Source organism: Aythya ferina (genome assembly GCF_964211825.1).
Source record: "Aythya ferina genome assembly, chromosome: 21".
NCBI lineage: Eukaryota > Metazoa > Chordata > Aves > Anseriformes > Anatidae > Aythya > Aythya ferina.
Window position 1 is genome coordinate 2,209,140 of NC_140319.1, and position 25,948 is coordinate 2,235,087.

A 25,948-nucleotide genomic window follows, 5' to 3' on the forward strand; every position below is an offset into this window, starting at 1 on the left:
CACATTCATTCAGGATGGTGTCTCAGGGCTCGTTGTGAGCCTGGAGGAAAGCTTTTTGTACAGGGAGCTGTCACAGATCCCTCCTTCGTGCCTCCTTCTGGACATGTGTATGTGCAAGCTGGGGCTGCCGCCATCTTGTCTGTGGGGGCACTGCTACATCACACGCTCCTTCTCCAGCTGTCATCTATTTCCATAAAGCCTGCAGAAACAGGCTTATGGAAACTGCTCCGTGCTTGCTGTCCTCTGGCGGGTCAGGCTGAAACCCACAGCGGCTCCAGGAGGGGGAAGGAGCCGCAGGATGGGGCCAGGCACACGCACTGCAGGGCCCTGGATGGTCCTGAGAAGCTCATGACCAAGTAAAAGAAGATGAAAGGCTGGAAATGTCTCAGCAAGCTGAGCCGTAACACTTCAGCAATTGATGCAGAACTTTTATTGATGAGGTTTCTCTGTCTCAAGACATTTCAGCGCCTGGACATTTCACGGGCGGGCAGAAGGGACCTGAGGGTTGTTCTGCCCAGCACCACGCTCGTGGTGGGGCTGTCTCCATCACAGACAGACTGGCTGGCACCTGCCATGGTTTGTCCCATAGCACCACCTTCCCTTCAGACCTCTCCAGGGATGTGGCACGTCCTCGCTGTTCACAGCTGGGGGGCCTTTTGCTTGGGCCCTGTTCAAAGCTGGCTGCTAATTTTTGATATGCATGCAGCAGTTTTTTGGCTCGTGATCATTCCCATAATAAACACTCATTGCATTGCTCTTAAATGATTGGGAGACCTCAAATTTTAATCTTTTATTCATAATCTTCTTCCATCTCAGACACAAAAAAGAAAAAAAAAAAGAAAAAACATGTAAATTCAAAACCTGCGAGAGTTGAAAATTTCGTAAGTGCTGCTGACCCTTCACTGGCAGCTCTGAATGTGAGAGAAAAAAAGGAATTGCACTGAGGAACCTCATCTTTTGATAACAGATTTAGAGCCCAGCACTAGGACTCACTCGCTAGCTGCCGACTGCTCCCAGGCCTCCACCACTGCTCAGCTGCAAACCCTCTCCTTGGTGCTGCAAGCAGTGAATTTACAGGATTGCTTCCCATTTAGTCACTGGGTGCCACCCCACCCACACCCTCCATCCCACTGTCTGCCCCTTCAAGGGCCACTTTTCTGGACAATTTGTTGGGGGAAGGTGGTAAAGCAGGGAGTAACAAGAAATCTACAGGAGTGAAAGGCTCTTGGCTGAGGAAGATGCCAGTGAATGCTGGGGAATAATTCATTTTCAGTGTCAGTAAAATGAGAATCTACAATGTGCCGTGGCTGATTGTCAGAATCAACAAGTTTCAAGGCCTTTACCCTCTTCAGAAATTTCCTATGTCGTGTGCAACTTTTTAAACTCAGTGATCTATTTGTTTATTTATTTTAATTTCAGGAATAAACAGCGGTTTGTGTAAAGGAAGTGTTGCCAGCTTTGTATGCAGAAATCTTTCCGGCACCTACCTGCAAGTGGTCTGCAATTCCCTTCTGGAAGGACTGCATAGGCCAGAGACGCAGTAACTCTGTCCTGGGATTTCCCAAGACACGACTGCCAGGGGATTTTAACCAGGAAACTTGAAAGACTCTTGTTTTCCTGAACCTGGTTGATACTGACAGCCTGCTCAGCAAAGCAGGTGTAATAGTGCCTGGCTTGTTGGCTATGAGACCCTTAAGCTGCCAAGGGTGCAGAACTGAGGATCCTGTTCACATTCTGCACAGAAAACAAACAAACAAACAAAAAAACATCCCAGGCCAGGTACATGGTGCTGGGGCCAGTCCCAGATCCCTGTGCTGCTGTCCCACTCCTCCACGGTGCTTTCCAACCCAGATGTGACCGAAGAGACACTTTAAAGTCAATGTAGAGCTTAACCTGTGACCCTTCTGAGGGTTAAAATGGCATCCACAGAGGGTATTTCTATCTTGCTTCATGTTATCCTGAGTAATTTGCTTGGACACGATGCTAAATGGCTGTGCTAAAAGCAGAGAGAGAAAGTGGTTTGGGAATACAGCCTTTCCTGGCAGACTGAGCTGGTATGTGATCAGACAGGAATCGTATTAGGAAACACAAAGCCGAGTTCGCCATCTGTTAACACCATCCACGGAGTGGATCTGACCCCTGCAAACCTGCACAAAGCTGGCACAAAGCAGGCGTGGGTGCGGCGCTGAGACGGGCAGCTTCGTGCAGGGCTCCACGGGTGCTCTGCAAGCCCAGGCTGCCACCTCCAGGTACACGGAGCTCGCAGAGCCTCACTTGTTACTGACACAGCGAAACCCGGCACGGTCAGCTGTGAATTAAAGGCTTCAGAGGTGGCTTGTTGGTAGCTTGGAGTAATATCGGGTGTGACTAGAAAAGAAAACTGCTTTACCAGGTTCCCAAGGGTGCAAGTGGGCTCCCAAAGGAGCCAAGAGCAGTTCTCAAGTGTGCAAGTTGGAATAAAAGTCCCTCTGGAGACATCTAAAAAGGTGTGAAAGTCCTGACGGCTGCTGTGGGACGTGACGGGGGTTATTTGCTGCCAAGCCCAAGCCAGGGTTTCCGTCTCCTGTCCTCAGAGGGAAGGGCTGGCCTCTGGATCAGCTCCTTTCCCAGAGCAGGTTCCCCAAGCCCTCTCCACAAGTGGCTTTGCATGATGTGAATGCCAAGTTGCAATGAGCCAGGAGCAAGGTGCAGCACCGTGGCTGTCCCCAGCTCTGCGTGGTGGGGAGAGGAACCCATATAGGTGTGTGCATTGGCATGAGTGTGGGGGAGCTGCGTGAGGTGACCTGCAGAGACCCCTCCCAACCATATTTCCTTGAGGGGTGGATAAAGGCTCCAGCAAACCCAAAAGGTGGGATATCACGCTGATGCGTGGTTTTATGAGGTGATGGGGAAAGGAGGAGGGTCCAGGGCAGAAGTTAAGGGACACAAGGAGCAGCAGGCATCCTGCAGTCTTTATGTGGGTGGTAGAAAGTCCTGACACAGTGACAAGACAGGCAGACACCAAGACCTGAGAGCAGATGGCAGGGCTTGCAAGCTCAGCCCTCAGCTGGGGATGCTGCACAGCAGCAGCTTCTCCAGCCTGGAGCCGATGCATCAGGACAGGGGACACTGGGGAGGGCGATGGGAGGCCAGAGAGGAGGGCCTGGGGGGAAGGAGGTGCTGGATGGGGCTGGCAGGGGCTGCAGGTGAAAGGACAGCAGGATGGCACGGGGGCAGCTGGCACCAGGCTGGCCTAACCCCACGGCAGGGGCTGCACTGGGGATGGGCACCTCCATCCCTTCAGCTCAGACTTTAGGAGAGAAGGGTTGAAATTCTGCTGGTTTTGTTTTGTTTTGTTTTGTTTTGCTTTTTTATACAATTCCTAAGTTACCAGGAGAGGCTAAGCCTAGACATTCCTGTTCCCTAGGGATGTATCCTTCACACATGGGAGGATTTCTCTTGCAGGGAAGGAGGTGGCTAGCTGGGCATCCGAGTGCTCGCCCTTCTGTGCCTGTGAAGCATCCTTCGAGGCCCCTGTACTCTCCGTGAGTGGTAAGGCAGTTTTCTGCAGCACAGGGGCAATAACAGGAGAGGAGATGGCCCGTGGGAAGAAGGAATTTTATTGTCCAGGAGGAGGTGCACACTGCCCTGTGCTGCAGGGCTCGGGAGGAACGCTGTGGTCACTCTGACTGCAGGGCGGGTGCGTGGCGGGTCTGAGTGCAGGATGCGGAGTGCAATACGAATTCAACAACACATTGCATCTGTCCCCCGTTACAAAGAGCTTCCATAGGAAGAAGTAAAGTGCCCGCCACAGCCAGAGAAGCCATCAGGACATAAGTGCCCAGGATAGAAAGCTAAGCCGGCCCCAGAAAGGCCAGTTTAGCCCGGATTATTGCAACTGGGAAATGGCTTTAACCCGCCCCCCACCCGCCTGGTGCCCAAACAGTGCTGGGAGAAGCAGACCCTGGGCCAGATCCTGCCCGTACCTGCACTGGGGTGGTGCTGGATTTTCTGTGCAAGTGCTCAGGACAGGATGCTGTGGTGGGTCCCCAGCAGGCAGCGAGGGCCCCCTCCAGCACTTCTCCTTCTCCAGCACCCCCACCCCCCCACCCAAGCCATGCTCCCAGCAGAGTTTTTTTTTGTTGTTTTGTTTTTTTTTGCAGTGAGTTCAGCCCCATGTCTGGGGCTTCTGTGCTTTGAGAAACGTGTGTACATAACATCAGATTTCAGTAAAACAGTCCCCAACCCATAGAAAATCATATTTACACTCGGGCAAGCCTTCCAGCCCCCAAGCCTGCTCACAGTCCCTGGCACATCTGCATCACTGCATCCACCTCAGCTCTCAGACCAGCTCCATGTGTCTTTGGAGGCTGTTGCTGCATACCAGGGAAGCTTACCCAAAGAAATGCTCCTGCAGGGGACAGAGTAGAGACGAGGAGGAAAGGCCAACCTCCCTGTCACCTGGCTTACCAGCCAGGCAGTGCTGGAGATCCTGCCAGCCCTGCCTGACACGGCTGAGCAGAGCCCCTTTCTCCAGCCACAGGGCTGTGTGGCTGCAGCTGGAAATATTGCTTGGGACCCCCACTCTGCACACGACTTGGCAGCCCCAGGTATAGGCAGGTAGCATGGGTTTCTCTAGGGTGATATAAGAAGAAAGTTTGGCAGAAATCCCTCTGGCCCCCAACCAGGTGAGATGGGAACAAACTCTCCCACTCTGCTGGGTTCAGCTCTGGGGGAGGCCAGAGGAGATGGCAGAGAAACCTGAGCTTGTGGCCCTAGAAAGCATGCCTGGGCTGCCCCGGGATGCTTGTGCTGTTATCCAGAGAAGAGCAGTGCTGGTGTGCTCACGAGGCAGAGAGTCTCCTGTGGGACCTGAGATTTCCTGAGGCTCCAGAGAGCAGACCTTGGCTGCTTCTTTCCCCGTGTGGGGAAAGAGGGAAAGGATCCTCTGCACAGAGCCTGCCAGCAGTTCCTAGCACTTTGAGCTTGTACCCCGTCCCCTGCCCTCCTGGGCTTAGTGGAGGTGGAACACAAAGTCAACTGCAAGGATCAGGGCCACGTGGCAGTCTGTGGGGCCTTCCTCAGCTCAGGACTCCACCGAACTCCCCACATGTCAGATCCACAGGGGCTGGGGCCTGTGACAAGCCCAGTCCTGCTGGTCCTGGTATTGCTGTTATGAGTGCTACCCCTCCATCTGCAGGTGCTGCTGGGGCCATCCCGCTGTGTGAAGGGGTTGCCACCCATCCAGCACAGCTGTGTGGGGACCCCCAGCCCCACAGGGACACAGTAGAGGATGGAGAGAGGAAGGACCTGTCTCTAGCCTGCTTGGAAGTCTGCTCCCCGCTTCAGATAGGGGAAGGAGGCAGCAGGATTGTCGAGGTAACTGGAAAGTCGTATTTCCACTGAAGCTCAAATCAGAGATGCTGGAGGAGTTCCAGATCCTGGTCTGGTGCCCCTTTTTCCTGCTCACCACCCTGCTGCCCCCAGGTCAGGGTAAGTGTTAAGGAATGTCCGATGTGGGTCTGCAAAGCCGGTGATCAGAGATGCCTCCTGGGGCCATTTGTGTTCAGCAGCTGGGACCGCATGGCCTGGATACTGCTCAAGATCTTCTTCTGGTGGCCCATCATGGTGATGCCCAGACTCCGAATGTCCCTGGAGAATAAGGACACTGTCAGATAATCCTCATGCCCACAGAAACACAGCTCCTCCCTGCATGCACACCCCCTGGACCAGCCCAGGACCCTTCCCCTGGCTCTTCTCCATTTGCCTCTCAGCACAAGGCTGCCCGAGGGGCCCATGACATGCTCCCCAGGGAAGGAGAGGTTGTCATTCCCCCTGGCACAGCCTCCTGACAGGGCTGCTGTGACAGGCGAGGGGAGAGCAGGAGCAAGGGACACCGCTCCTGACAGGCTAGTAGGTGACAAGATCGATGCTCTGAAATTGGATGCAGTTTTAGTGAGATGCCCTCAAATAATCCAGTCAGAAAGACAGGCAGATGATGAGCCTCCTGCACTCAAAAGTGTGTGAGAGAAACAAGGATCTGTATCCGTTCAGTGCCACAGCAAAGGCCCCAGGTACAGCCCCCGATCAATGCACATGACAGCCCTCTGCCTGCATCTCTCCATCTTCCCTTTCACCTCCTCCTGCTTTACCCATCCCAGCTCGACCAACGCTTTCACTGTCACATCCTTTCTGAGTCACGGCAGCTACTGCTTTTGGCAAGGAGCAACTCTTCTCAGAGGTAGAAGATATTTTTTTCCAGCCCTGGTACGAGAGCTAACACCAGAGGATGGTGAATGTAAGCCCAGGATATATTTGCCATCTCTTCTGGTACCGCTTGTGGCAACAGCTACCTCAAAGATCCCCTAGAGAGGTTCTGGAGCAAGCTCTTTACAACAAGGGGAAGAGGATGGACAGTGGGACAAGCCTTTCTCAACACCCCTTCACCCAGCCTTTATCTCTAGGGGGCAATTCCTGCCTCTCTTGCACTCCTGTTCCACACAGACAGCAGCCCTGGGCCCAGCGCCCCAGCACATGGTGATGCTGGAAGCACTCCTGTAGCTCCCCACTTTTTCATTTCTCCCTGCTGTGAGTGAGAAAGATGGCAAGAAAGAGGCAGGGGGAGGACTGTATTTACTAGGAAGAAGATTTCCAAAGCATCCAGGCTGATGCTATGGCCTTCCAGCCACACTGAGGCCCTGGGGCCTCCCTGCCCTGCTGCAACGAGCTGGCAGCCAACCCAGTGCACAGGGGTCTGAGCTCCTGACATTTCCCTGGAATCCCACACCCTATGAGTAGAGTATTGTTGTTGTTGTTAATTTATATTTATATTTATATTTATATTTATATTTATATTTATATTTATATTTATATTTATATTTATATTTATATTTATATTTATAAAATGCTTATCACCATGTTGATAAACACTCTTTGGAACCACCCTGTGACAACAGTGGGGCTCCATCAGAGAGCTACCATGGAGCACCAGAGGTAGCTAGGTTCTCAAACTCTCTTGGAACAACTCCCACGTCTCTGCTCAAAGTCACTGCTGCCTTGGACATTATCCCAGGGCTCAACATTAACCTCATACAGACCAAACCCTGCTTCCTGAACGATGTGTCTCTGGCATGCCCCTCTAGGATGGGCCATCTAGGTCAAGGAAGGCAAGAGAGGACAATCACTGCCTGGGGCTAGTGGGACAGTGTGGGGCAGCCCCAACGGTGCTGTTTGCTCTGTGGTACTCACTCGATGTTCATTCGCATCACCATGCCCAGGGAGGAGTACCCTGCCATGGCAAAGTTGTCCCGGTAGTGGCCCAGCCGGATGGAGTCCAGCCAGTCCTCGACTGTCAGGCAGCCGGAGAAGTCGAGGAGACCCCTGTCGAAGGGCGTTTGGGTGAACCTGAGAGCGGGACAGAAGTGATGAATTAGCCCAGGAGCTCGGATGGAGATGGTGGTCTTAGATGGTCCACCTCAGAGAGGGGAGGACCTGGAGAGCCCTCGCTGTGAAGGTGGGCACACTGCTACGTGGGCAGCGCTGCACGTGCTTGGCTCAGCCCCATTTTTGGGACGCTTTGGTGGGTGCAAGGCAGCAAAATGCAGGACGTTTACCACCTCCCACTGCAACCAGTGGTCACAGGGCAAGCCACTGCTGCTAGAACTGGACCAAAACATCCCTTTTTCATGGCAACCTGCTCTGCTTGCTGCCAGCTGTGGCTTGACGGGGTCTACCCCTGCTCTTCATGGCGAGCCCTTACCTGTTCACCGTGGCCGTGCACTTGAGGCTGTCAGGGTTTCGGATGAGCTTGTCCAGGACGCCAACGATCTGGGAGAAGCGGGGCCGCTCGCTGCGCTCCTTCTGCCAGCAGTCCAGCATGAGCTGGTGCAGGGCCGTGGGACAGCCCATCGGGGCGGGCAGGCGGTAGCCTTCCTCCACCGAATTAATGACCTGGAAGGAAGCCACGGCGCTGGAGCAGAGCTGCTCTCCTGCCCGGCTCTGAGCACCCTAGATTGCTATGCACCGGGGAGATCCCTGGTGCATGAGCTGTTAAGGCCATCAGAAGGGGGAGCAGGGAGGTGTACACAAGATTCATGCTAAATGACAATTTTTATTGCTGGTGAGCTGTGTGCGGACTCTGCAGTAAGCTGAGATACCACACACGTACAAGAAATCACTGCTCTGGGAGCAGATCTATTAAGTGGTCCAACAGGCCTAAAATATTGCAGCTTGCCTCCAGCAGATAAGTCATGAGGGCTTCATTCACATTCAGTTATTCTACAACCGGGGCTTGCCACTGCTCAGCAAAGCTGGGAGAAGCCCCGCTCAAAGGACCTGTGCAGACGAGGTTGTGCAAGTCACTGCAGCCACCATCTGTCACCAAAGCCACTTTCTATCACAGGAAAAACAGCACAGAGAGGGGGGATCCCCAGGACTCAAGAGGATGGAGAAAGCAGGCAGATCTATGGCACCCGTAGGCAAAATAAGGAGTCCTATGGTTCTGCAGAGCCAAAAGCTTTCATTCTCTGCCTCCTTTTGGAAATTTTGCACCCAGATTTTAGCCAGGCAATAACCTACCTTTTACTTTAGTTTTTATGCTGTTCTTGATATAAGAGTGGCCCCTAATGGCACTGCTGAGCCCAAAGCTTACTGCTGGGTGCTACAAGTCTGGAGCTCTTGGGAGCCACGTGTGGGCAGCGGGTGCGGGAGGAACCAGCAGGTCAATGCAGTGGGGTGTCAGCGATCCTAAGGAAGCCCTGACCCCTGGCAGGCAATGGGTAAGGTGGCACAATGTACACTGAAGCTCCCCAGCTCACAGAAAGGCTTGCACAGAGCAGCAGACAGCAGTGGGAGACCCACCGTGCCCAACCAGACACAGCCAGGAGCCACCATGCGGCAAAACGAGGGGCAACACCAGGCAACACACCAGTGCCCCCACTAAGGGGACAGGCACGTTGTGCACAGCCCAGAGGGGGTGTGAGGAGAGGCAGGGGCTGCTCTGTGGGTCCCTTTTCCCTGGCACCCCTGCTAGGCTGTCTCAGGACGGGGCAGGAGGCGAGGCAGGCCTCACGTCCACTCACGTCCCGGTTGGTCATGTTCCAGTAGGGGCGTTCGCCGTAGGCCAGCACCTCCCACATGACGATGCCGTAGCTCCAGACGTCGCTGGCCGAGGAGAACTTGCGGTAGGCGATGGCCTCCGGAGCCGTCCAGCGGATGGGGATCTTGCCCCCCTGCAACGGCAAGCAAGGAACATGTTATTTCGACAGCTCCCATAGGAAGGAACAGCAGAGTGCTCGGCCTGGCTGCTTTGGGGCAGGGCTCAGCATCAGGGCCAGGGCAGACACCACACTGTGCTTCTGTGTCAGATGGCTCCTGGCAATGCCAGCTCTCATTACAGGCAGAGGACTGCACATCGTGATGCTCCAGGGCTGGCTGTGCACTGTTCCCTTTTTGCCCCCAACCTATTGGGTTGTTTCCACCTTTTGGAGCACCAGCACAAAGCTTTCATTTCGCTGGGGTGTGCCTCTGCCTGGAAAACATGGGCAGCTCCCTTGCTCCTGTTCATTTTTATTTGGGCTAAGCACCAGGTAGGAGCTACCAGCTCTGGTGGGTTTCACCATGCCTGGATGCCTCAAAGCCTCTGCTTGTGCCATGCACAGTGGCAGCTCCATACTCTACTGACCTCTCTGCTTGCATTCACGCTGGATACATTAAGACAATATCTCTAGAAACTGGACAGGATTGGAAAGGGTCAGCATGTAGGTCAATACATATGCTCTGGTCACTCAGGTCAGCCCCCTGGTCCAGTACGGTCCCTGCCACACCATTTCCTGAAATTCCCTTTTAATGTGAGAAAGCTCAGAAACTGCTTTGGGCCCCTTCTTGCCTTTCCACCAGGCTGAATCCTGAAATGAAGGTTGTCCTGAAGGAATGTTCTCCAGGCTGAGTCACTGTGCACCCACCTCTCAGACTTGCAACCATGTTAGGCCATGCTCTGCAGTGCCAGGAGCCAGCCCAAACCAACCTGAAGCTCTTCCTGCCTCTCTAGTCCTGGTCTTTCTGAAAAGTGATGCTCAGACTCCTCAGCTGCCTCTCCAAACTGACCCACATCAGGGAAGCCTATCTGCCAAAGGACTGCCTCGGGAGAACGATAATTCATTTCATGTCCAGAGAAAAGCAAAAAGAACACATTCCCTCAATGAATTTCATTTCCCCTCCTATGACCTCCACTAGAGGAGCACATCAAGCTCCAGTACTGTCAGGTTGGCCAGAGAATCTTAAAATAGGTTCGCAGACAAACGTGTCCTACATTAAAAAAAAATCAACTAGGCTGCAAAGCCAAGTACTTGCAAGTCAAAGAGCTCAAGAATTTTCACTCCTGTCCTCTCCACACCCCTGAATGAGGCAGTGTCACCTGGAGAGTGTGACCATGCTACTGAAGACTATCACAGCGACTGACCTGTGGTTGAAGGAGTTGATGGAACTATAATCTAGGGATGGACTCCAGCAGGGACATGGCAGCATCCCTGTGGAGTGGTCCTTGAATGCTAATGTGAGCTGCTGGCTGGGGAGTTTTGATAACCTCCCTGCTCTCCTACCCTGCTTCTCTTTGTTCACTGCATACTTCAGCTGCGGGATGTCTCTTTATGAAGGACAGTGTTCTCATATAATGCTTTGAAGGTCAGAAACACTTTGGGTTCATGTCCAGGAAGCAGTGGTGAGTTGACCATCTCCATTCCTGCACTGCCTACCTTGACTTGGGTGTCTAACTTTTACACCCTCACTGGCCTGGGGCAATCACCACCTATAAAGCTCAAAAAAAAAAAGAGTTTGAACACCAAGAGCCACGCACCGTGGTGGTATATGCAGCATCAGGGTCATCCTCGAGGATGCGTGAGAGGCCGAAGTCAGACACCTTGCAGACCAGGTTGCTGTTCACCAGGATGTTGCGGGCAGCCAGGTCCCGGTGCACGTAGCCCAGGTCAGACAGGTACCTCATGCCTGCTCCGATGCCACGCAACATGCCCACCAGCTGGATGATGGTGAACTGCCCATCGTGTTTCTGGAGAGGAAATAACACAGAGGTTATTCATTTTAATTTTTTCCCCCCAGCAGTCCCATTGACACTGCTATCATTAAACTAGCTCCTGAGTAGCTCTTATCTTTGGCGTAGCACCTCCTCTAACTCCAAAACCTGTGTCTTGGCCCAAAATCTGTCCTCCCAGCACCTCTGCGTGCTGCTTGGGCAGGTGACCCTGCCTTTGCAGGGAGCCAGCTGCAGTGCCCTGGGGCTAGCAGCTGCTGGAGAGGGGAAATGCAGCACCCACTGCTCTCACACAGGGGCCACAGTGGTCATGGGGCTGAGGAGTGAGAACTAACCTCATCTCCAGTCTTGCAGCCCAGAGGGATGTGCAATGAATACAAATACAAGAGAGCACTTTACCCTGAGAAAGGCGTCTAGCGAGCCGTTCTCCATGTATTCAGTAACAATCATGACCAATTTGCCTGCAGAAGACAAGGGAGGTCAAGTTAATAGACAAGTCACCTTCCTCTCAGAAGCTGGGTGCCAGGCTTTGCTGGGAGAGACGTTAATTCAGGCCGGTGGGTTGCCTGCTGTCCTGTAGGGTGGTCTCAACCCTGCACCACGCAGGAAGGGCACGGTGGTGGAGACGTGGCCAAAACCCCAACACTTACCCCTCCCTCCAGGCACTATTGATGTGGCTAGGTCAGCTTTCTTATCCCACTGAAATTTGCATGCCATTAACATAACGCTCTGCATCGCCATGTGCCTTTGCGAAGGAAGGATCCGAATTATTATTCAATACAGGCAGCCTTTAAAACAAACGCTAATAGGCAGGACTCCTCCTAATCCAATAACCCTGTCCTGGGGCACCGGGGAGCTCTGCGCAGCAAGGTGGGCAAGGGCTGCATGGGAAGCTTGTCCTGTAACAGGAGATGACAGGAGTGGTCTTGATTCATCTCGTTAAGCCCCCTCCCAAGGACCGCCGAGATGCTGCCAGAGGTTTGGGCTGCAGCCAGGAACAAGCGGTTCATTTCTCTAATAGGGTTCAAAGGGGAAGGAGGAAAAGCAGCAGGGCTGCCGGGGACAGCCTGTCTCCCTCTGAAGATGTTAATGGGGAATGCCAATCAGGAGAGAAAGCTTCCCGGCATGAAGCATGGCCCAAGCCTGAAACCTTCAGCCTCACTTCAGATCAGGAACAAGCTACCCACAATTTAGATATAACTCCTGGGAAGGGGTTGGCAAACAGACAGGGTTGCACAGAGCTCCCAGTCCCTGCAGCCCCCAGGCTGCTCCCTGCCAGCCTGCAGCACTGTGCTGGAGGAGCCACGTTTTCCTCAATTCCCCCAGGAGATCCCAGGAATGGGAAATCTCCCCGCTGCCCTGGGGTCTCCAGTGCTGCCAGCAGGAGGGGATGGGCTGCAGGGGACCCCAGGATAAATGACAAGAGAATACCCAGGGCAGCTGAAGGATGGTGTGTGCCCAAAGCAGCCCCTGACCCCCATCCCCATGGTGCCCCCAGGGGGATATGCCCCCAGTTGTGCCCCACCAGAGGACCCCGTCCCCGCTGGCCACCTACTCCTGGTGACCACCCCCTCCAGGTGGATGACGTTGGGGTGGTCGAACTGTGCCATGATGCTGGCCTCGCTCAGGAAGTCCCGTCGCTGCTTCTCCGTGTAGCCTGCCTTCAGAGCCTTGATGGCCACAGAAATTTCCCTCTTCCCCGGCAGTTTCAGGCGGCCATAGCACACCTCTCCAGACTCCCCTGCAAGGCAAGCGAAGGTGAGGGCATGGTGCTTAGCTCCTTGCACAGACCCTCCAGCACCACAGGTCCCCTGCCCAGCCCTGTATGCCTGCAGCGTGCTCCAGCCATTGAAGATAAATAGCAGCAGGGATGCCTACTGCTACAAGCAGTCAGGTTTCCTATTGCTTGTCAGCTTGGCTGGCCCTGCACACGGGGTGAGCCTTCATCAGCCCCCAGGGCACTGCTGGTGAAGCTCTGGCTCTGGTTCTGTCCTGTGCTTCCTTGCAAGCCCCTGTTCCTAGGCAAAATCCCATTTTGTTCTGAAAATTTACCACTCTGCTTGCTATTTTGCTCGTCTCTTGTCACCCCAGATGCTTGCTCCGAGGTTTGAGAGCAGGGTGGCCGCGTTTGAGCACCCACGCGGGACAGGGCGAGCCATCTGCCGGTGTCAGGCTGAGCCATCGGTGCCACGCTGGCTGAGCAGCTCCCGCCTGCGCCAAGCTGACGCAGGAGAGTTTATTTCATGCACTAAAAAAAAAAAAAAGCATCCTACTCACGGTTCTCATCTCAGGGAAATAAGGAGCAGATGAAGCCCTGATTGAGCATTGTTACAGAACCGTGCAGCCTGCTGTGGTCCCAGCGGGTCGTGGAGATGTCCCTGCCTCCCAGCAAATTGCCCAAGCAGATGGGATGCAGAGAGGCAGCCCGGGCTGGGGACTCACCAGACCCAATGACTTTCTCAATCTTGATCCGGGAAGCCTCAATTTCACGGGTGAATTCGTGCACGGCTTGGCAGGGGTCCTCATATGTGTGGGGGTCCACGTAGAACTTTGACTCGGGGAATTTCACTGTCAGGTTTCAAAGGGGAGAGAGGAAATAAGCTCTTCCACACAGCCCCACAGTGAGGTGGGTATCCAGGAGCTGGGCGTTGGACAGGCAGGGGCAGGACTCCTTGGGGTGACACACTGGGGATCCCCAAGGAAACCCAAGGCACTTCTTGGCATGGCAATGTCCTTGGAGCTGTCCAGGACGTGGCCATCCAGATCTCCTCCATGTGAGTCACACCCCCAGCAACTCCTTCGTAACCCCTCACGTGGGTTTGTGGTGCATTTCCCACTCTTCTGGCCTGCTGCTGACTCAGATGAACCTGCTGCAACCCCATTACCAGTACACCCCTGGGACCAGAGCCCCACTTCATCTCTCTTCGACACATCCCCAGAAGCAGGAGTGGACAAAACCCTGGAAACCACAGCAGTGCTGGGGAAAATGGTCCAGGTCCTTGCCCATTCAGGGGGCTGAGGTCCTGTGCACCCCAGGGGCAGGAGGAGGAGCAGGGCGGGTCCTACCTTGCCCATTTTGATAGTGCATCTTCTCCTCATCAGAGTCCTGGAAAGCCTTGCTGTACCCGCAGTGCCTGTCACAGAGACACAGGGCTCAGAGGGATGCTCCTGTCTCTTGCTCCCCCCAGCAGCCCAAAGGCAGGGTGAAGGCAATGCATGCCAGGCCTGGAGTTAAGGTTTTGCCCTCCACCAGCTGCATCACTGCATCTTCTTGGGATGACACTTTGGCCTGGTGCAGGAGATGTTCTGGGTGCTCTCCAAGGCTCAACAGGGCCAAGAGCCGCAGCCCTTTTGTCTCCTCTAGGCAGTGCTGTGTGTGCTGCACAAGCCTGGCTCTGTCTTGCTGAGATGTAGCAGGACAAAGTCGCTCTTTAGTTTTTCTGATCAAGAAGGTATCTGTCTGTTCCTGACCTACCCAACAGCCCATCCAGCCAGCCCTGGTACTAGTACTGGTAGTGGTAATGCTATATACATATATACACACACACATATATATAATATATACACACTACTGCTAATGCTATAGCCATTATTATTGCTCTTGCTATTGGTATGGCTATGGTTGTTGCTGTTCAACCTGCTGGCTTTATTAGAATTAGAATGGGGATAGTTCAGCTGGAAAGGACCTACAAAGATCATTGGGTCCACCTACCTGACCACTTGAGGGCTAACCAAAAGTTGAAGCATATTAGCATTAAATGCCTCTTGAATGCTGACAAGCATGGAACAACAGGCAGGATGACTCTGAATGAAGGCTCTTGGCTGAGCCCTGACCTATGTCTGCTCTGCCCAAAAATTAGAAGAGGAAGGCTGTGCCCAGGCTCTCCCATCCCTCCTGTCCCATCCGGTGACAGGCTGCACGGACATCCAGAACACACTTACCTCTTCTTGCAGATCAGGACCACCAGCAACGCAACCAGGCCAGTGATGAGGGTCAGGCAGATCCAGACGATTGTCATTGTGTCATACCGGAGAGAGACTGGAAGAAATAGGGTAGGAAGGAGGTGAGTTGGAGTGGGGAAAGCTCTGCTGAACTCAGAGACTCCCCTACCCCACCAGGGTCACTACACTCAATAACAAAGCACCGTCACCTTTCCAACACCAGCTTTGGGTCTCTCCCAGTCCACAAGGCCCATTTACAGACAGGGAAACCGAGCACAGGTCTGGGGTAGCCACAGTGATGCAGCAAGCCAGCAGGGAGAAGAGTCTGGACCCTCTGGATCTCCCCAGATCCTCTCTGCCCTGTATGTTCTTCCTTCTCTTTCTAACATATGAGCATGTCTCCGGAGGGCTACCTCCAGCAAGACAGCTGCACACACTCACCTGGTTTCCCTGTTTCCACCTCCACGGTCTGGCTGAACCTCCCGCAGCCAGCAGAGGTGCGAGCCCGGACCTGGAAAATGTAGCGGGTGGCGGGCTTGAGCCCCGAGATGGTGGCAGTGGTGCCCTTGGATTTTAGGGTCGAGTAGCTCTGCATTTCCTTGTCCTGTGGAGAAGCGACACCAAGAATCTCAGCACAGCGTATCCGTAGGAAAGGAACAAAATCTTTGAAAACAGCTCTTTGTTCACAGCTGCACGATAGCAACAGGAAAAAACTGCACCCAGCCTAAATCTTCCCCAGCAGGGTTGATGTGTAGACACGAACGCAGCTTTACCTTCTCATAGTACTTGATCTCGTACTCCAGGATGATGCCGTTGGGCTGGTCGGGCTCTTGCCACAGCAGGGTGACGCTGTTCTGGCCTGCGCTCTCGTGGCGGACCGCCACCACCTGGGACGGGGCTGGGGACACAAAGACAGGGCATGGGCACGGCAGCAGGGAGCCAGAGCCCCGTGCATGTCCCTAGAAATGGTTTAAGACACATTTCTGCTTTAATTAAAGCCATGCAGAGCTGAGTGCTGTGAAGGATGGGAGAACGGGCTTATGTACGGGCTTGTGTTTGCTTCATTTGCCCCAATCTCTTCCCTAGATGGGGTCTCAGCATCACGGGAAGGTGCAGAGGGCTGGTTTCCAACCGGGAGGGTTAACAAGAGGGGTCTGTCCCTGCCCTGTCCCCTCTCCCAGAGTCCATGAGAGGGGCTTAGCTGAGCTCTGCTCTGCGGCGATGCCCGGGGGACCCTGAAGCAAGGTCCTGGCCCAGCTGGGCTGGATTGTCGTGCAGAATTTCCTGGGGAAAGAGCATTTCTCAGTAAGGGATTTGCAAAGGTTAAATGTGCATGAGAGAGGTGCACATCTACCCCACTAAGGCTGTTGTCACCTGCCGGGGGCTGGCACTGGTGTGAGCTGAGAGCAGAGCAGGACCTGCTGCTGGGCCCTTTGGGAGAGGACAGAAGGCTGCGGGGACAACCTGAGAGATCCCTGCTCCACTTTGCGTTCCTGTCAACGACCAAGCGTTCTCCGGGGGATGTCTGCTCCTCCTACCTGCCTGGTTTGTTGTGATGTTGGCGACCGCAGCCCTCCTGGCCTCCAGGCTGAGGTCCGACACTCCGTTGACGGCCTCCACCCAGAAGGAGTAGTTGGTGTGTGCCAGGAGGTTGGTGACGGTCAGCGCGCCCTGCGCCAGGCTCATCTGCTGGGGCACGAAGCGGGTGCCGCTGCCGCAGGCCTCGCACTGCCCCACGTCCCCCCCGCAGCGCCGGCACAGCACGTTGTAGGTGATGTCGCTGCGCCCACCCTTGTCCAGCGGCGGCCCCCACTCCAGAGTCACCGAGGTGCCGTTCACGCTGGAGACCAGGTTGACAGGAGCCGAGGGGGGACCTGGAAGGGAAGCAGAGGTTCGGGCAGAGCGGGGGGATGCTGAAGCGCATTGGGGTTGGCAGAGCAGGGTCCCGGGGGAAATGGGGTGGATGGAGAAGTTTCAGGTATTTGTCAGCGTGTTCTGTGGTTCCTGGGGGTGATGCCAAGAGGACAGAGCTGCCCAGAGGGGGAAGTGCTCCAAGGAGAAGACAGCAAAGACACAGGTCTCAGGGTGAGTTGCTGTGTAGGGGCAGACCGGGAAGCGAGGTGCTGTGGGTCAGGGTGCCAAATGCCAGGCAGAGGAGAGCCCAGGGGGTGTTCTGGGGTGAGCAGGGAGCAATGGGGAGGGGGAAGCCTTGTGGGAAGGAACAAAGGTGTCCATGGGCTGGGGGTGGAGAGCAGGAACTGCTCTTCTAAAGGGAAGGGTGAACTGCAAGGGAGATCAGCAGTCTTGGGGGGACAGCTTGGGACCCTAGGGAAACTCAGGTCAGAGTCAATGGAAGCAGCCAGCAAGAGGCTGGCTGGTGCACTAGAGCTCAGATCTCGCCCTGCTCCAGTGCAGGATGCAGCCCCAGGAAGGGAGCAGACTCTGGCTGGAGATATTTGGAGACCTGCAGGACAAGGACGAGCCAGAGGACAGCGAGGGAGCTCTGCCCGGGCGGGTTTCAACTCATGCAACACAGGTTGAAAGGCTGCTGCAGCACCTTGGGCAGCTTGCTCAGAGCCAAGGGTGCATGCTGGGCCAGCCAGGGAGCATTAGACGTGTGTGAAGACACGACGATGTGTCCGAGGACAAGACAAGGTGTCTTCAGGAGCCACGGCAGCTGGGGATATACTTACGGGTGCAGGCGGCCGAGGGGGGGTCCTGCACGGCCCGGTAGAAGCTGCTGTCGCAGCGGCACACGCGGGCTGCCCGGCTCTCCGAGTGGCTGTGCAAGGGGCACTTGGCACACAGCTGGTCCCCGGGGGCTGACTTGTAAAATCCCAGCTGGCAGGCTGCAGAGGAGGGAGGGAAGGGGTGATGGTCAGGGGGACATGCCTGGATGAGAAGCAGCCCACAGCAGCACAGAATTGAACCAAACCCCACTCTCTGCCCCATCCCAGCCCCTCTCTCTGATGTCCACATGAGTCCCCTTCCAGCTACCCAGCTGGAAACTGGGCTTTGTGAAATCTGCTTTGGTCTCTCCCCCCAGGCTGTGTGCTGCCATCCCAGGACCTGTTCCCCACTGTTTCACAGGCAGACTCGGGTGCCTCTGTTTTTTGTGAGGTGCCTGTGAAGCTCGGTGTGCTCTCCTGGCAGCTGTGCCTGCTGCCCAGATCTCTCCCAGCTGCACCTTTTGCACCACCCCACATTGTTACCCCTTCTGAGCACCATCATTTATGGGGCAAACTACATTCCTCACTTCACAGTGCTCTCCATACACATGCTGGGTGTGTTTAGGTGCCCAAGAACATCCACGCGGGTGGTTTCAGGACTGAAGATCTCCATACCTGGTACATGGCCCTCTGCATGCCCCTGCTTTGCTGCTGTACAAAGCAAGTATCCTATCTCATTAGCAAAGCTGATTAGCTCAGCAGTGACAGGTGTCATGGCAGGTGTCTGTCTGGTGTGGCAGGATCCCTCCCATCCAGAAGATCTCAGTTCCAAACAGGCTTTCTCTGTCTGAGTCTCCATGTTTATCAAGCATTTGCAGGACCAGTTCCAGTGTTTCAAGCATTATTTCGGGCCCTTTTCATTTCTCATTTCCCCTACTGAGGTAGTAATACCTTCATTTTCCCGTCCTTACCCCCAGTGGCCAGCTCTGCATACACCCTCAATTTTTCCTTCCAAGCATGTAGAAGTGTTTTGTCTGCAATCCAGCACCCCTGGTGGTCTGGGCCCCTCCGAGCTGTCCATTTGTTCTGCTCCTAGGTGCTGATTTGTCTTCTTATTAATAACCTTCCTTTTCTTGCCACGGATCTCCCTAGAATGACTGCTGCCAACATATTTCACATATCCCATGCTGCACAGTAATGCAATAGCCTCCTTATAACCGAGCTACTTCCAGCAGTGGTAGCTGAAGACAACGCTCCAGACACATGCAAGCTTAGCTGCTTCTTCATCCCTCTTCAGACTCCGTCCTCAGCTTCTGAAGCACTTTTGCACTGAACACTGCTTCAAAGACAAGGGAGCAATTTCGGCAAGATGTCCCATGAAGGGACTCTCTTCCAAAAGCTTTCAAAGGCACCAGAGGAGGACAGAAAAGCAGGGAGGCAGAGCTGGGAGAGGAGCTGTGCTGTCCCAGCCAGCCACACCAAGGACAGGCCAGGCAGCTTGCCAGGCTCTGCTGCTGACTGCTCCTCGGGATGCTGTGCACCAAGAGAGCCAGGGACTCTCTGCCTGCAGCCTCTTGGTTTTGGGCACTGAGATGGGGTGTAAGGCAGAGATGGGGGCTGTTCCACTCTCTTCTGAGCTGCAGACAAAGTCAGGAGGCAGCTAGCTGGCAAAATATATATATAAAAAAGAAAAAAAAAAAATCTAAGTAAAAGTTTCCATTTCCTCAGCATGGGAAAGGATGAAAACACAGCATGAGCACAGCCTACCAAACGGGAACGGGGATAGCCCCACAGTCCAAGCAGCGTGCATGCCAGGATTTGTCTTCTTCAACTCCCTGCGTGAGCTTGCCCTGCAAACCACCAGCCATCATCTCTAGCCAGGTGGCAACCTGTAGCCAGGGACTCTTGATTCAAGAGACACTGAAGCGGTTCCCCCCACCAATATTTAATTAGAGGCAGAGAGAAACGATGATATATCAGGTATGGAGAGGCAGGCCAGGAGGAAATACGGGAACGTGAAGCACAGCAGATTTGCACCAAGCAATTGTAATCACTCAGCATTTAATGCTGTAAAGAAACATTAATTGCCTGTAGCAATAATTCACAATTATTTTAAATGCACCCAGGAGGAAAATGAACCTAAATGACAAATTACAGGTGGATTTGTGCACCAGTGCAGGGCTGTTGGCAGCCGCCTCCCTGCACCCGGACAGCACAAGCACGCGGGAAGGCTGGAGAGAGACGGGTCACACACCTCTGTGTGTGTCAGTGCTTGCTGGGGATGGAAGCAAGACACTTGCGAGGCCTTTCACAGGCATGGGAGATGGGACACCAGCTTGGTGCCCATGTGCTAGGGCTCAGTTTGGAACGAGCTATGAGCTCACCTCAGGAATATGCACAAAGAATTAAATCCCTACTGTACCCGATGGCAAGCCTATCCTACTCTGGACCGAGCTCTCCCCTGCTAGGCCAATGGCACATGGAAGACCAGGCCCTCCTGGGTTTGCTCTGAGAAGAGCAAACCAACAGAGAAATGGCCAGGAAGAAAAAGTCAGCCAAAGACATCAGGTCTAAAATCTGCAGAGCTCCATGGTTACAGCGCACGCTGCACCCACGGACATCTGCAGCCACCCACCAGGGAGGTGCAGAACTGCCGTCCTGCTGCCTTCACCACCACCAAGTTCTGCCACCTGTCACAAGTGTCCTTCCAGAAGCTGTGCAGAAGGTGAGGAATTCTGTGTTTTTTTTTAATATATTTTATGAAGTTAATGCCCTTTCCCCATACCTGAGGACCACAGGCAAACAGCCAGCGTCCTCTCCTTGTGGAACGCTGAACCTGGGCTTGGTGGTGCACAGCTCCAGCCCTCTGCCCCATGGGTGGGTCCCCTCTCACCATCCCAGCCTGCTGAAGTTAATGCCACGGGGCTTACACCGATCCCCCTGCTGCACAACACATCTTCCCCGTTTTTCCCAGCTCGCTGACAGGCTCCAGAGCAGCAGGCTTGTCTCAGAAACAGCAAGTGTGGGTATGGCTCTGCCAGCCATCTGCGGTTCGGTCCGCTTGTTTCCCTCCCTCTCCGTCCTCTGGGGACAGGACAACATCTGCTGATAAACTGGCAGGGCTGGGGAGATGATAGATGGACCTGTCGAGGAGACACTAACAGGGAATGAGCCATTCTTTGCAGACAAGCCCCCTGTGTGTGCCTGGTGGGACACTGAGGGCTCCTGGAAAGGCACCCTCCATCCCCAGAGGCCAGACTGAGCTGGGCACAATCAGGGCTTCACACCATCCTGGCACCCAGGACTGTAGGAAACCCAGCCTGAAGTGCTCTGGGAGCCTGGGAGAGGGCATGAAAGCAGGACCCTGGTGTGTCCAGGCATGCAACAAGGACCTCCAACACATTTTGGGTTGTGCCTGCAGGTCTTGTTAACTGTCTTACTACTTGAGATGCACTGCGCCCAGGTTTCACTGATTTAATCTTATCCTTTGGCATTGCTGGGGAGAGATAAAGATGGAAATAAAGGTGTCATTGCCACTGTGACAGGCAGAGACAGGCACCGGTCCCAGAGCCCTCCAGGCTGCAGCAGAAGCTAACACAGAAAATCCCATCTCCTTTCACTCCGGTTTCAGCATGATGCTTGTGATCTCGGCTCCTGAATGACACAGACACTGAAACAGAGGCATATTACTCACAGCCATCTCTTAAAAACAGGCGTCTACCTCACTGCCCCCAGCTTGCAACCCTGCACCCCTCCCTGTGCCACTTCACACACCTGAACTCATCTCACATCACCCCAGAGGTGATGTTACCCCTACCCCTTCTCCCCACAATTCAAACAATTTCATGCTCTACGCCCCAAAATGTTTTGGAGAGAGAAACGGGGGGAAACTTCCCCCTTGAAGACTTCGAAATCAGTGCTGCTGAAGGCACAGCTGCCTCTGCCCTGCTCTTCTTCTCCACATTACAAATAAATAAAGAAATAAGAGCAGGAAATGTCCAAATCCCAGCGTGCTGGGAGTGCTGCTCTGCTGCCTGGTGCAGACACTGTGCAGCCTCGCGTAGGTGAGACAGCCTGGCTTATCTTGGAGCTGAAGACTTTTTTATGAGGTTTATCTGGGGAAATGCTACAGCTTGCTGTAGTAAGGTGGAAGCAAGAGGCCCAATGCTAGAATTAGAAAAAAAAAAAAAAAAAGAAAAAGCTCTTTACAAAACTCAGTCTTGTTGGAGGGTTTTAGACAGAACCACTTAAGGTTTCTGAAAATAGTGCAGTTTTCACCAGACCAAAAACAAACCCAGAGAACTCCGTTCAGGAGGAGTGGAGCCGAATGCAGATGAAGGTACTGAAGGTAACCCTGCATCCCTGCTGCAAGTCTCTGGGGAGTAAAGATGCATAAATGAAGAAAGGACATACAAAACATCAAGAACTTAATCCCAGACCCTGCAGTTTTGGAGGGTGGAAGCCCTCTCAGCATATATATATATATGGCTACAGATATATACAGGAGGCTGAGGTTTAAAAAAGGCCCAGCACTCCAGCAGATGCAAGGGAAAAGCAGCTTGTGGCACCCCAGGGCCAGCACAGCCCTCACCCCCGCACAGCTGAGCACCAGCAGCTTTTTGGATCCCTTTCTCCTTCACGGGGATGTGGTGTCAGTAGCATCTTGTTTTCAGGAAGGGGAAGAAGGCATCACACAAGAAGTGTTGACATGGGTAGGATCTGGATCTCAAGTCAAATGCAGAACATTTTTTTTGGCATGGTCCTGCTGCTCTGTGGGAAGCAAGAGCATCTTGCAAGAGCTGGTAGTGAATTTGAGGTTCCCAGCCTCCCATTGCATCGATCCATCTCCAGTTTAAGTACTGGTGCAGATAGCAAGGGCTTTCCTGCAAATTGTTGGTTTCTAAACTCCCCAGTGGCTTTCCAGGCATCTGTGTGTTGGTAATCCAGAATAAAAACACCTGGTGATGACCTGAGTCTGGACAAGATCTGCAGAAGAGTTCAAACCAAAACCACTCTTTCCAAACCTGGTGAAGGTTTTGCAGTGCTGCCAGACCCATCTATCACAGTCCAGCTGCTCTTTGGTGTTTTTTATAAGAACTACAGAGACCAACCAAGCACAAATTAAATTTGTTCCATTACCATCAATACCCTGAACTCCAGCCTAGCATCACTCTCACCCTTCATCCGTGTCAGCAGCTAAGCACAGCAAACAGAGGAAAAGTGGCAAACTGTACAATTCTCAGCCCCGGACAAAACCTATATTCTTTCTGTGGGTAAAGGGCAGTTCTGCAATAATCTCCATCCTTCTCAATTCTTCCAGGGAAGAAGAAAAAAAAAAAAAAAAGGAAAAAAAAAAAAAAGGCTTCTGTTTTGGGGCAGTCTTCCCAGTAAGTTGCTTGAGTTTTAGAGGAGTGAGCAAAGGTGCTGGAGGAGATGCTAAGCCCACCTTGTCCTACACCCTGCTTTCTCCAACGTGCTTGCTGGGCTGAATTAGCCATGCTAGACGACCCGGTGGATCTGGTGTCCAAACAAGTCATTAGAAGCCAGGTCTGAGCATATAAACTGGAAGTCCTGGTACAAGACAAGTGTGAACACAAGGACCCATCAGCGCTTGTGGAAGGGGCCAAAAGTGCCTGGGTGAGCGACCTGAGAGCGTTCAGATTATCCCCAAAAATACACCAGAGTGGCCTTGGCTTTTTCTATATATTAGTCTTGGAAATTACCAAGGATGGAGATCCTGCCACCTCTCCAGTGACCTGTCCTAGGGCGTAATCCACCAGAGGAAGAAGTTTTTCCTAACGTCCAGCCCAAATCTTGCAAGCAATTTGTAGCTCTGACGTTTCTTTGCAGTCTGTTCCCATATGAAAACTGATACCTGGAATCCAAACAGTCCTACCTTACTTGAGTGGTTTGGAAAACAAGCTACTTTTAAAAAAAATTATATTATTGCTTTATTAAATAGATGGGTCTTTGCATGGGATAAACAGAAGGTGATAATCTTACCATATGCCATTGCCTGTATTTTTAACAAAGCAGCTGACTGGCTTACAAACCAACAATACAAACGCTGTGAATCACTAAGTTCCTTTGATTCTCCTGCCTGGCATCACTGAAAGGCTGTTTGCATAACTCTCATAGCATGTCTTCAAAACCGCCACTGCTCCTGCTTGAAAAGAGTATTTTAGATGGCTCACAGCAGAAGCCCCCTGAGGTAGGCACCCAGGGCAGTGGTGCAGCTAACTCCAGGTACAACAGCCTGATAATCTGCCAGCAGGCACAGGAGACTGAGCAGGCATCAGCGAAGTGCAACACAGCCACGGAGCCTGCAGCTCAGAGCTGGCATCCCTGGGCTGGGACTTGCAGGGGAAGTCTCCTTGAAATCCGCGCTGACTTTCAAAAAAACATGAAACGTATTTGAATATGTTTGTCTGGAGCTGCAGTTACAGGGTGTTTTTGACACGCATTTATCTCTCACCATGGTGTATGGTATGTATGTGGTCCAGTGCAAAACCACCTGATAACAGGAACCCTGACATCCCAGGTTTGATCTCTGCTGACTGACAGAGGCACGCGTGACCCCCACGCACACTTTTGGGGGCCTCATGCAGTGCAGAGCCAGGAAAACAGAGTTTTGCTCGGAGTCAGCCCAGCAACACCAGCGCTCTGTTTCCAACAGAGCAGCCTGTGGTGGCTGCTTCACACAAAGACATGACAGAAGGAGCTGGAGGTTGCTGTGTGATGCTCTTACATGGGCAGGAAAAAAAATCACTGCTGGAGAAAGCAAAGAGAAGCCTGGGGCTCAGCCACACAGTGTATCTCTGAGTCAGAAAGGGAGAAGGAGTCTGCTCCCCCTCTGGGCAGGGTGCTGGGCAGGGTGATGCCTCCTCCGTGCTGACTTCCTTCCTAAGAGTCCATGGACGCAAAGCTGTATTCACGAGAACACAATCACCAAGCTGGGTATTTTCTCCTCTTAATTAGCAATGCTGTGGTGCTTTACTTGCTCGATTAAAGTTGCCCACAAGAAAGGTTTAAGGTACATTAAATTTGCTGATTGGTTTGTCAGCATGAATTCCACCAACTGGAAACAATTAAGTGGCTTCCAGATTGTTAACAAGACTCTCTAGATCCATCTCCACTGGACATGTGCTACAAGAGGCAGAAAAGATCCCAGCAGCAGAGAGGTTTGTCCACGAGGGGACAACTACCCTTCTCACATCCCCATCTCTTCTTCAGTTGGGGTACTGGAGGTGTCAGAGACCCAGCAGTGACAGTCTCCCTCTCATCCCCTTGCCTGGAGCACACAGGCTGCATATTTTCAGCTCAAGCAGAGCTGGATAAAGTCTGCCCCAAGACCAGAGACTGATTCAGCCCCACTCAGTAGCTGCTCCTGCTCAGTTCGGGCAGTCCTGGTATACAAATGGGCTGACAGAGCAGCAGATGATAATTGTTGCTCCCTCATTAGTGTTTCCCAGCCAAAGGCAGCAGTCAGATGAAGGCCCTGAGCACCACAGAGGGCGAGGAGTCAGAGCAATCAGGACACCCTGAGGCTAAGATGCCTGGACCCGGCTTTTAAATAAAAGTGTCTGAACAGCTCCAAAACTCATGGTCATACCACAAAGATGCACACCTGCCTCTGGGACTCTTGAGGGTTCCTCTCCTCGTCCCCATCCATCCAAAGGATGAGGTGCGTGTGTCCTGGCTCTCAGCCACCCAGCACTTTGAGGAGATGGGTTTCTTCCCTCCCAGAGTAGCAGAGCCAGTGTGAAAGTGCTTGCTCCCTTTTCTCATTTCACTGATTGCACTGACCTTATTGAGATGTGTCTCTGTTTGCTCTGTACAGCAGCTGTGGATAAATACAGTGAATTATTCTAATTGTCTTCTTACCTGGTAAATAGCTCAGGCCCTTTTCACTTAGGCTATTATTTATTCTGCTATCTAGGTACAGAAGTTGCTGTTTGCTGTGTGTATGAGACACTGCCGTGCCTTGCTGTGAACTGAGACATTTCAAGGAGGAAAGAGCTGCCTGTGGACAACGAGGGGTGGAAGGGACAAAGTCTTTTGGAGCTTTGAAACCGGAGGGGGAAAGAAAGTGTGTGGCAGGGCTGTGGTGCTGTGGGAGGAAGACTTGGAGGGGTTTGATCCTTGGGGTGGCCATGGCAGAAGATGCCATGGGACTGGAAGCCAAGTGTCTGAGGAGCTGGCAGCGCCCGAGAAAGGCTGGGCTGGAAACTGGGTAAATACAAAGGGTCGGAGATCCCAGCCACCACACACCAGGGCAAAGAAAGGGGCAATCCAAGGTGACAACCTAGAGAAA

General features: G+C 53.3%; 1 protein-coding gene across 1 annotated transcript in view; it reads right to left on the reverse strand.

The window, feature by feature from the left end:
* Positions 1–4,124: 4,124 nt before the first annotated feature.
* Positions 4,125–25,948, reverse strand: part of EPHA8 (EPH receptor A8) — a 47,148-nt gene continuing 25,324 nt past the window's right edge. Inside the window, exons 4-17 of the mRNA XM_084495150.1 lie at positions 17,659–17,814; positions 16,504–16,839; positions 15,739–15,863; positions 15,407–15,569; positions 14,966–15,062; positions 14,090–14,157; positions 13,466–13,591; positions 12,579–12,764; positions 11,423–11,484; positions 10,832–11,041; positions 9,060–9,209; positions 7,739–7,929; positions 7,228–7,383; positions 4,125–5,631 (exon numbers count right to left, since the gene is read on the reverse strand). Coding sequence (XP_084351276.1) covers positions 5,517–5,631; positions 7,228–7,383; positions 7,739–7,929; positions 9,060–9,209; positions 10,832–11,041; positions 11,423–11,484; positions 12,579–12,764; positions 13,466–13,591; positions 14,090–14,157; positions 14,966–15,062; positions 15,407–15,569; positions 15,739–15,863; positions 16,504–16,839; positions 17,659–17,814 — 2,141 coding nt within the window. The 3' untranslated portion in view covers positions 4,125–5,516. The remainder of the gene's footprint in view (positions 5,632–7,227; positions 7,384–7,738; positions 7,930–9,059; positions 9,210–10,831; positions 11,042–11,422; positions 11,485–12,578; positions 12,765–13,465; positions 13,592–14,089; positions 14,158–14,965; positions 15,063–15,406; positions 15,570–15,738; positions 15,864–16,503; positions 16,840–17,658; positions 17,815–25,948) is intronic.